General features: G+C 40.2%; 1 protein-coding gene across 6 annotated transcripts in view; it reads right to left on the bottom strand.

The window, feature by feature from the left end:
- The window catches only part of LOC111244465 (sorbitol dehydrogenase-like), a 56,745-nt gene that overhangs the window by 11,049 nt on the left and 33,845 nt on the right, over positions 1 to 11,851 (bottom strand). For all 6 annotated transcript variants that reach the window (XM_022791641.2, XM_022791642.2, XM_086978760.1 and 3 more), the window contains one exon: positions 6,299 to 6,474. In XM_022791641.2, coding sequence (XP_022647376.1) covers positions 6,299 to 6,474 — 176 coding nt within the window. The remainder of the gene's footprint in view (positions 1 to 6,298; positions 6,475 to 11,851) is intronic.

Here is an 11,851-nt window from a genome sequence, read left to right as displayed (position 1 = left end):
TATATATGTAGTAGGTAAAGTTTTCGAATGTGTAGAAGTCGGCTTTTTAGTATTATCATCTTGAACTTCTATTAATTAGAAATTTAATAGAAGTTCTATATGTCCGCAATTCGACAATGCAGGGCAAACTTCAAACCTCAGGGTTGTCGCAGTGGCGTTGCGACGCTACAGTGAGAAGCATCGACAAGAACGGAGAAAGCCTTTAGGGAACTGGGGAATGAGAGGTCGTGGGAGTTGACGGGGTTTCTGGGATTCGTAGAACATTCGCGGATGTTTAGCGGCGGTTATCTATTAAGTTGATCGCTCCTCAAATCTGTTACATGGGTCCGCATGGAAAGGTACTGATAGGAAAGAGGCTGGATGTCGAAGTCGCTGAACAGTTACACCTGGATCCTCAGAAGTCAATTCTCCCATAAAGTACAGAGGGTACGCCAGCCACCCAAAATAAACGAGCAAATTTTAACGTGAAGTAGAAATAGATATGTGCCATGTAATAAATCTGTTTTGTCTAGGAGACAGTCTAGTATGTGCAGTAATATATATATATATATATGTGTTGAGGGATAAAATAAACTTTACGTACAACATAATTGCATTTTACAATGATTCTAGACACCGAATAGAAGTATCTTCTAAAAATTACATTAAGATTTTAATCTAATAACTCTTCCCGCTAATACTCCTATTTTCTTCCAGTCATTCATCCACTCCATCCTCTTCTATTTCTAACTTGAATTTCATCTACACCTCATAATAGAACTTTTTGACCTTTTGCAGCATTCAGACCTCCTCCAAACGACAAATTTGATAATCGAGCACATCATGAAGTTTGATTGCCCCAAGCATAATAGGAAGGCGAAGTTCCAAGTAGTTCAGCTCCTCCTGGCAGGTTTTTTAAAAAAATTACAGGTTTACTGGTAGTTGATTTGTTTGTAATTTTCGACATCCTTGAAATTAAGCCATTATCAGATTGACGAGCGAGTATTGAGACGAGTTTGAGAGTCTATAAGATGTACCATTGATTCATTAGTTTCAGGCAAAACGATCTTATAATTTTGGATAGTTTTTTACATAATGAAATCCAAGAGGTAGGATCGCTGAGTGACCTGAGCTTCGGCGAAATTTCTAAGAAGGGCTCGCGGTCTACTTAAACCGACCACTTATGTTTAGTAAGCGCTGATGTACTTTATGTCGTTTTGAACAGGAACAGGCCTTTTCGCGGATTGTAACAGCAGCTGGTACAATGGGACAGCTGGTACAGAGGGGTACAATGCCACACAAAGCTTCAGCATCTTTTGATTTGTTTTCTATATTCGATACAAACTAGACTGTCAAGCAAGATAGCTATCCACTGGCGTGTCATGAGCAATTGCTTTACTGTTAAAACAATGCCTACTTTATTTTACTCGAGCAGCGGTTTATGCTGAATAGATACAATTAGGGCTACAGGAATCCTAATTTTATATACTTGTAAACAATAGTTAGCAATTGAAATCATTTAGTAATGTTATACGCTTTATTTGTGAGGACCAACCGCATGGCACTTTAGTGCGAATAACTGGATAAGTTCCCCCTGACACCCAAATGAACCCATTGCCGAAAAAAAAGAAAACGTTTTACCAGCATGAAGAGATGTTCAAGGCACAATCGACATTTTTTTAACCCAAAAATGGTCACATTATTTTATGTAACAGAAAATAATGTGATAATAGTAATAATAATAATAGAAGTAGGCATTATAGGATGTCCGTTTGGTGCATCTGACTTACCGACCTAGAACGCAAAGTTTTATGTATTCATTGTACCACAAATGCTTGATCGAATCAATGATTTAACTAAAAAGTCGTTTTTACGTCTCCCGTACACGATTATATTGCCAGTATGCAGTATTTGTAAAAATGGCTCTACAAAAGGCGCTTGAAGTTTGATATTACGGGAACATTGACGAACCTAGTGGACGAGTTTGCGTTTTGGCTTATGTAAAATTTCCGCTGGTTAACGTTATCGGGACGTTGATGTGGTCGATCACACTGTGAATCTATGTCTGTGCTTTTTTCCAACGATTAGACGGTCTTGCTATCAGTGATTGCATAACTGTCTATAGCACCTCTTGCCTCCTGCATGTCTATACGCGAGTCTATAGACGAACCGAATGTAGATTTAGGGGCGCGTTCAACCAACTCTTGTTAGCCAGGGCTACCGCAACAGTCTCGGCGGAGCGTAATTATTGTGAGAACGTGTCTCAGAGGCGGATGGGGTCATTACCCCTGGAGCGGAAATGGGACCGATACAGATCTTTTTGGTCAGGAACGCACAACGGGGCTACCGTCGTCACCCCTAATTCTGGCTAGCAAAAACCTAATGCTTGCCCAAAACACAGCAGTCGTACATCAGTAATTATTTTTACCGGTTACCATTTATAAATACTGCCGTTATTATAAGCCGGAATAAATTGATAAGTATGACTACACAAGCTATTCGAATACAGCTAAAGACTTCCTGTGATTTTCTCCTCTCTCTCATGTAGCATAATCTCTTGAAAGATTATGCTACAAGTCTTTCGACTTCTTTGCTTGTCCTATAAATACATAGAACGTCATCTTCTATAAATCTAATTTATCCGTGTAAACCTATCATACGAAAATGGTCCTACTTTCACTGTCGTTACGTTCGACTGAAATCCTTCGTTGTTTGTTATGGTATTGAATTTTAAAAAATGTTGGCCTCTGCTTTCTAAGAAGTCATCAGAAATAAGTCTGACTTCCGTGTCCGACACTCGGACTCTCGATCGAAGCTCTTAAGCCGATTCAAACTATTATTGTGTAATGTTCTATTAGAACGTATGAGCTTGCAATGCATCACGTAACACCCACAATCTGCACCCTGCCTTTTATGTACATAGATATTCGTTACGCGCATAGCTCATCAATATAGAGAATAGGAATAAATTGAATGTGCCGCCGAACTTGTAGCTCTTGATAGTTCCCTATCTAGATTCGTCCAGTAACCGCCGAAGAGTTACGTTTTTTTCTATTGTCCGAAACTCTGAGGTCAAAAATCAGAAGTGTAATAATGCCTCACAAACCTGCCGCATTATTACTATTATGATTAGCTAACTATGAAGTAGCGAACTGCACAAACGATTTGCTTGTTCGAAATGACATTGTTACTTGGGGAAGATGCGGATAAATCCACTTCAACTGGGACTGTGTTATATGCAGTCGTAAATGAGATGAAGTTACTATCCCATTTGTTAGGGACGTAAACGCTACTTCGGTGATGGCGTACGTACGTATTTTGTCTTTTACGGCCCCATTTTCCTGGAATGAGCCAGGTTCATGGTTAGAATCACCCTACGATAGACTGTGTCTACAAAAGCACAAAGGATCAGTATATGGATGCCCTACGACCAACGCTTGAGTGTACGTAGTTCGCCGCCACGTTCCTGTGTAAGTAACCTCCCGTTATTGAATGCTCAACGTCACTGCAAGGACATCCGTATATTCCAACAGCAATTTATCAAGCTTTCAGGTGGTACCTGAGCTGTATAATCGTTCTTCAGCTATGCTTCGGTATGCGCGATTGCTTCTCAGCATTTTGATGTTGGCACCGTTTTTCCTAGTTGAAAGTGAGTATGGATATAATTGTTTTATATATTTTTAATGAAGTCACGGTGTGCATCGTCGACGAGGCGTGATAACGACCCCTGGCTCTCCGTCCTTGTCAACGTGCTCCGGTGTAGTCACACGGTACCACGCGTACTGGACAATTCTGTCGTTCTTCATTTTGGGTCATCATACCGGTATTTATCGCAAAATAATAGGAAAGAATTTGTATTGTGCGTGTGGTCTGTTCCTTTTACATTAGTGCAATATCAATATCTTTTGCACTAATGTAATCATAGACGAAGTTATATCGAACCAGCAATACAACTAGATGGTATAGATCCGTCGTGTAATTAGTAGCTACAGCGTCAAGGGCCTATGGGCGCACCGATGCGCGTGTCTGTTCCACCCTCTTCTAATATTACCGTCGAAGCAGAAAACGTCATTCGCTACTGAAATGGTATTCGGCAGATTTCTGAGAGGACACCAAAGGGCAGTGGACACCAGTGTCCTTTCTTTCGTAGTATAGCAACAATCGTTACCTTCATTGCTTCGACGAAACGAGCCCAACCTATAGGAATGCTGCATACAACGAGTATAACATGTGAGAGAGCGCAGTGAATTAGGGATACCTTCTTTAGGATGTCCATAATACAAAACATACGTTTTTATACACGTATATACTGTATTACAGGCGGCCTAGTCTCAGGGCACGCAATGTTCACAGTAGCTTTGGCACTCTAAAGGTTGAAATGCGCCAAAAGGAACGAGAGAGAAGGGAAGTGTCAGAGGAGCACGACGACATCCCATTGCATTAAGGCAGAAATTCTTAATTTTGTTCTAAAGCCGCAGTTCTTTTGCGCCTTCTGCACACAACATGCTTTGCTGGTCTATATAAGAAGTGGATCTTGTACACTCAAGCACTTTCCTCTCCGATGTCTTCTTCGCACTTCAATAGATCGGTATTAGTCTGCATAGGCAACGTATTACAGATAAATATCTGCATTAAGTCAATACCACTAAAAAGGTCAAAAGCTATATTCGACCGTCCCACGATATTTTCCAGAATTGTACAGTCTAATCTTTGTTTTTATTCGTAACTGTTTCAAAAGTTTATCTGAACCGACGGTGAAGTAGGAATGGCGTGCCTTAATGCAATATATATATATATATATATATACGTGAAACATGTATATAACAAAAAAAATAAAAAAAACATGACACAAACTCGGTACCATTGTCAATGGGATTACATGTTTTACAAATAACTATAGCATTATATATTGAGCATGTTACATTTTTCACCCAACTAACATTTTCAACAAGATTTTCTTTGCCGATCGCTGACGAATGTCGGTTATTTAGTTAGAAACATCCTAGTTCGTTACCTTGTCATAAGTGCAAGAGATTTTTGCTCTTGCTTATCTTCCAAAGAAAAAAAACTAAAGGTAAGCTAGGATACCACTGCCAATGACCCGACCCATTATGGCGATGACGATGATGCTTATCGGGAGATCGCTTACACTCAAGAAACTTATTTCAAGTTTCTCCCCTTTGATTTTTCTGCTATCATTAAAGAGGAAACGAAATTAATTTCTGATCATCACATTTGAGGTGACCAATGCGATTTCAATCGCTAATGGTAAATTAAGTAATGTACCAAGCTGTTTATAACACTTGGGGGTTGCAAGCCAACTGCTAGGTGCAAGCCAACTGCTAGGTACATCTTCCTACACGCCTAATTACTTGTGCAGGACGTATGTGATGTCCGGCATGAATGAAAGAGATCAGAAAAATTAACAGTCAGTTCACCCTGTTCGGTCAGCGTGCATAGCATAAAAGTTCACGAATCTCTTTTGCTATAATTTGTTGTAAACTCGTCTCGTAACAACCGTAAGTGTCATTTTAGCGGTGGCTCACGTTGGACGTTGGTGCCATTTGACTTCTTATAAGGATTAGTAGGGACTATCCCGGCTAGTTCTCACAAAATGCATCCATTATCACCATAGCGGCAGGTCAGCGTATCTCTGGAGAAAGAGCCGTCTTTGTGCCAGTATTTGGGTTGACTTTGTTGGGCTGTCAGCGTCTTCCAGACCGTTTTGATAAACTATTATTGTTAGCGCGTTATTACTGTTGTTACCAGCTGCTTTGTCGTATGACTACATGCATCTGTTGCTTCCACACTATATATATATATAGATCGATTTATAACAAAATTTTACCAGACGCAGCGGTGATGCCTAGAGCAAATCAGATCAGACTGCTGTAAGGTACAAGCCCCACCTGTTATTTGAGAATGCACTCCATGCACATTTAATCACGCAAGTTCCGTAAGTACCGTTTACTAGAATCAGCTGTTTCCAACTACTTCTATGGATCGTCTGCTCTCCGGCCGCTTATGACACTAGGTTCAACAGAGATACTCCGTATCAGAACTTGAAATTCTTTATCAGTTCGTGTATACCCGGAATATCTGGAGCGCACGCTTCGGCTGATCAAATTTATGCACAGCAGAAAATTAACGAATAGAATAGGGCAATATGAAAACTTGCGAAAGCGCATCCTGTCAGAAGTTTATGAAGCGAAGATTCTAACATCGTATCGCCTAATTTAGGAACCGGATGATCTCTAGTATCAGCCATATTGTTAACTACTAACAATATGGCTCTTAGCTACTAAGTTCTATTGCATACCTTTATTGCCAGTCGAATGCAGCTCTCTGCGCCGCTACACTCTAGAGTAGCGTGAGGATATCCACCTAGGGCTTCTCGAATATCTTTGACGATATCTTCATCAGAATGATTCTTAACATTAAATGCCGCGTCTGCTCCGAGGGTCCGTGCTAACGCTAGCTTCGCATCCATGATGTCTATAAGACAATAGATTTACCAAACGAATTTTAAGTAGTTATTACTTTCCTATAAAATATCTAAGCGTAGAATTCTGGTAATAGCATTGTCTCCTAGTATCTTTTCTTCCTACGATTAAAATGATTCTCTTGTCAAACCATTGGCGACAATGGCTTCAGCTCTGGCAGAAAACATGCGCCTGAATCTTCTACTCGCGATGGCAGTAAAACGAAGGGCATTATAAAAAAAATTTTCTGTGTAAACGAACGATTATTACTCTACGATCGTTTTTGACCGTTGACCAATTTCGCCTAATCCAGTTGCTCTTCTCCTATCTACTCGATTGCTAAGTGCATATCGTGAAATCCACTGGACTTTGTAACGGCTTTTATTCGCTCAGCAAAAATTGAGCAGACCACATACGTCTCCTTAGGATCCATTCGGAACAACGATACACCCTTTAGATGGCCATAAAATACGTGGTATCAAACATTTTTCAGCAGACAGCTGTGGCGTGATTGAAAACTGAATGCGCCTACGATTGTAACTAAAGAAAATAAGCGGAAGCCTCGATTCTTAACTGTTAATGTGGGCGTCTCGTGTTCGAAGCTGAGTAAATAAAGACAGGTACAGCGGGGTTTAATCCATTCTGCAAAGACGCGTTAGCGATCACAATATCAAGGCATAACCGATTTTTACTGATTGCTATACATTGGTGAGTTCAAACCCTGCCTTGCCAAGAACGCATAAAGTTCTACAGCGTAAATTGGATGCATTGTAGAATTCCAACGGCATTGCTAGCCGATATCATCATATTTAATCAGTACGTATATTCGAGCTTGTCGTTACGTTATATAGATTTTTTCTTTGAAAAACGTCCTAAAATCACTTCGGTTCACTAAACCAGTTAAGGTGCAATTGTTAGTATCGTTATTTTTTCCTCCTTTTCTTTTCCTTCTCATGGCTCCGGTCCTATTCATTGACGAATGAGATGAAGGTGTTCGTGTTGAAAACTGCCTTTACTCTGGCGTTCTATTACGAACGTTAGAAACGCTAGCACAAACAGGTATAACGTGAATACTTCGTTACGTAGGACAAAATGGTGGCTCGTGTCAGGTACTGCTCGATGATACAATCGATTCGGATTTTCCACAAGTTTTGTCCACCACATGAGCATGACCCTCTGCAACTGTGTAGTAATCATTTACTTCGGTGTGGTGTTTCAGATCGCAGGTTCGAAATCTTCAGGAACTTCTTGAACTTCGTCGATTCGTACTCTCGATAAATCACAAAGAAAACAGCCCAAAATAATAAGACGGTAAAAAAATCGATGACCTTAAACCATGTTAACAACGTTGTTAATTTGTTTAAAACCTTGTTTTTTAAAAAAAATTTTGTCAAAACAAAAAACCCATAACTAAGATCTAATTGCAGTTAATGAGATATCGTTTTTTATTTATTATTACCTCCTCCCAGAATGTTGCCATTAGACTAGAACTAATTGTATTATTTGACGTATTAAATCTTGGTAAAAGAATTTTTCTTGGTAAAAAGAAATTTTTGCACGTAATTAAACGTATTTAGCATAGATAGGAATAGGGATAGTCGCCGCAATTATCGATTAATAACTATGGGAGTCGATTTAAAATGACTGTTTACAACATCAAATTTGCGATCTGATTTTCTACAATATCTATAATCATATAACGCGCTTCCCCCGCAATCAAATTATCTACGTTTGAAAGGGATTCGATTTCGCGCCACTTCTCAATGATGCTTTTTTTGTCTGCTTCTAATCGTTAGACAGATAGAGTGCAAGCATTTGATGCATTGGTTATTGGCTTTTTGTTCGTGACCGAGCCAGGCTGCCGATCGATTGAGTTTGCTGAGTACATATCACAAGCTTTACTAAACCTACTACATACTCCGCTCTCCGCACAGCGCATAGCTGTTAGATTGGGAAAATCTGCGTCCGGGGAGGTCTCTTCCGTCATAGCCCCCGTTTCATAGCATTCGAAATAAAATTTTGCCCTGTTTTTTCCCGGGTGCTGAACTTATCGCTATACTATGGAGGCGAAGGAAGTTTTGGTCGAACAGCGGGACTGCCGCCAACAGATAAGTCTATTTCTACGGATCGTTTAGTGTAATCCCATGGCCCTTTTGAAGAATAACGCCTTAGAGCGATTCAATTACTCAAACTTCTCCACAATGAGATTCTCCTAGATTGTGCTCACCCTATATGCCGCATCCAGTGCAACTGTCAGTCGCAAAGTCGTACGGCGGCAAAGAAGGCTGTAAAGGACGAAAGCCTCTCTCAGTCCTCTTGTAGTGTGCTAGAAAGACCGTGGACATAAGACAAGAGCAGCAACCTTAATTAGGTAAACTAGCGATCAACCAAAGAGATATAATATCACAAGCCGCAGCTCCGCGACCACTCTTAAAATTCATTTACTTGGTTTTGATTAGGTTGACGGCCAAACTCAATCTTGGAGTGGCCGAATGTAACCTGGCTAAGGCCTGCTACACATGGAACAGACCGTTCCCATGAGTAGCTAAGCCGCCGAGTAGATTTAGGCAGGATTAATAAAAGGAGACGGCTTACCATCCTACCGACACCTACAGTCAGCCTGCTCTTGAGTACCCTCTACAAATAGCATCCAAAACAACAACGTATTCTGCTAAGAGCCATTAAGATCTGGCAGAAAACGTTCATCGTAGTCTATTAATACAGTTGTTATTACATGAGATCATGCCAAGATGTCCGTTCCTTCCAAACCGATGCGGCCCATAAGCTTCGATACTTCAATTATAATTTGTAAAAATAATTTCTGTTTCGATCAGTAGTATCTGCTACGTATAACACGGAAAGCCATCTTTCAAGTTCCGCGCCTTTTTGGAAACAGTACCTGAGAGATTTGTCAAACGACATTCAGGGGCATAGTCGTTGTACGCTCGCGTGGCGCCAACAGCTTCTATAATTGGCTGACTACTTATTCTGCGATGCGATAATCGTGCGCTTTGTATACATGAATATATACATCGTCCATTTCTATTAATTTTCATATTACACGCATCTGCAGAGTCTCCGTTCGACTGTGCCCCGTTCTGCTTTCTTTTAATTCTGTGTTCGCGCAACTGGCCCAACTATATGGGGCGGGCATGTACGCTGATCTCCCTTTCTCTGTTCGAGAAAACAGAGAAGCTCTGATTTGCATCGGTTTGTGATCTGTGTGTTCAACAAGTTGAAGAAGCCTGCGTCTTGGCCTTTCCGTGAAGCGTTAGCTAATCCGATTTTGAAACTAAGACAATATTACCTTTCCCTCAACGCTAAAATGATCCCGCAACGCTTATCAATGGGTAAATCAATGCAAGCGTTTAGGTCTTCCTATGAACTAAGACTGGTCCGAACATAAAAAGTTGCACGTGTAAGTTGGGAACCGATCGCAGTTTCGAAATTAGACAAATACTCTGAGATTCAACTATAGGATTAGGCTTTTTTTTTTTACAATGCATTTAATTCGAACTGAGACCCCAAGTTCTCGCATAACTAGGGTTTATACATATTCCAAACGAAATTGCTATTCTGACCCTTTGTATTCTATTTGAACAAGTATGAAGATCGCTATTTTTTCACACTGCACCCCCTCAAGAGTAGTTTAGAAACAAAGGGCTATCAGGGATACGCAATTATTGAAACAGTCGTATGAAACCTCGTAGAAAAATCCTTGTTCAGCAAAAAAAAAAACACGGGAAAAGTAAGAGATTGAAATGTTACCAAATGACGCGGTTAGGATACGAGTGATCCGGGATTATAATAGACTCAGCAGTATAATTTAATATAAAATATATTCATTCAGGAAATTTCCCAAAAGAATTTTCTTTCAATTTAAACGCTCTTTCAATCGAGGATATATAGACCTTTGGCTGCGTCAAGGCCTGATCGCAAGATGGTGACAATCGAAAAAAGATACTCGTTTAACATTTCCTAGACACGTTAACCAGTCAAGACCCCGTTCCTTGTGACAAGTAGTTTAGACAGCAGCATGAGATCAGCCTCCGCTCGCAATATGGGACACAGTCGAGAAAACTCTTCTGAAGTTTCCTAGGGTGTAAGGGATGATAGTTGTTTTAGGTAGACTTTAACGGAATAAAAAGCCTGATTCCGATTTGATTCGTAAAGAGCATCTATAGCAAACGTCTTTAGCACCATTTTAGACAGCTCTACTCTAATGCATGTGAAGTACGGCAATGTTCGGCCAGAGTAGAACGATGTTACTATCTGAAGTGCATTCTCAAAAAGCGTTCATATATATATGCTTGTAGAAGTAGAAACTTTATGATATGAGCTGCGAAATTTAAACGATCTAGAATCATCATATAACAATCAACGTAACCTTATCATAAATAAAACTCCGTCGATTTTCCTCAACTACCTGAAAAATGCTTTAATAAACGTGCATACAAAGTAAGCTGGTTACATAGTAATCCGAGCCTGATAGTCTTTTCATCCTTCAGATCCACCTGTTGGGCAGAACTGAGGTAACTAACTGTATGCATTATTAGACAATTACTTCATCAGATAGTAATCCATTTGTTATGCGTAGGCAGGCCCCTAAAGGGAGGTGAATGTATTTTCACCTCATTCTAGCTAAAAGGCCACTTCAGACACAGGGCAGGTAGAGAAGAAACATAACTTACTATTTTTCTGTTGGAGGTTTCTGAGGAATATTGTTGCAACACTGATCAATAGTAAACTGTTCCCTGGCGACTGATCTACACCATCTAATCGGCCAAACTTACCTAGGTATGTGCTTTAAGATTAGTCTACTGTACGCTGCATCATAACATCACGCAATGACTAACGTACTGAAACTTACTGGTGAAGCTTTCGTGAACACTTCGCGAATTCAGCTAAATCGCCCTAAAATGAAAGGACTCAATGGAAAACGTGATTAATATTTCTCCACGAAATCCAGTATTTTCGCCTGCTACAAATCAGCCTTGCGTTACAGTACAGCAATGTCAGATATATGACATTAGACAACCCACTGATAAGTGGCTGCCCTCACGACCTTGTCACCCTCTTATTAAAAGGAACCAGCACCATATTGCTACATGTATAATTATGATTAATCCACAGCTTCTGTGAGAGGAAGCTGTTAGCCTAAACGTTCAGAAAAACAATCTTATTGTCAGGTAGCGGCGAAACAGTGAGTCACCCTTGTAACCAGTAAATGTGATAAAAGAGCACCCCTCGAGTTTCAGGCAAGCCGTAAAAATGTAAAGTGCCGTTTGCATAGATACTGCGGTGCGTACTTCCCACCACCTGATAGTATCAAAGTATATTTTGATAACGAAGACTCGTGTCCTTCGTCAAGCATGTTATTACTCATCATG

Source organism: Varroa destructor, unplaced genomic scaffold (assembly GCF_002443255.2).
Source record: "Varroa destructor unplaced genomic scaffold, Vdes_3.0 BEIS01000002.1, whole genome shotgun sequence".
NCBI lineage: Eukaryota > Metazoa > Arthropoda > Arachnida > Mesostigmata > Varroidae > Varroa > Varroa destructor.
Note: the sequence above shows the minus strand (reverse complement) of the source record. Positions and strands in the feature narration are given on the sequence as shown.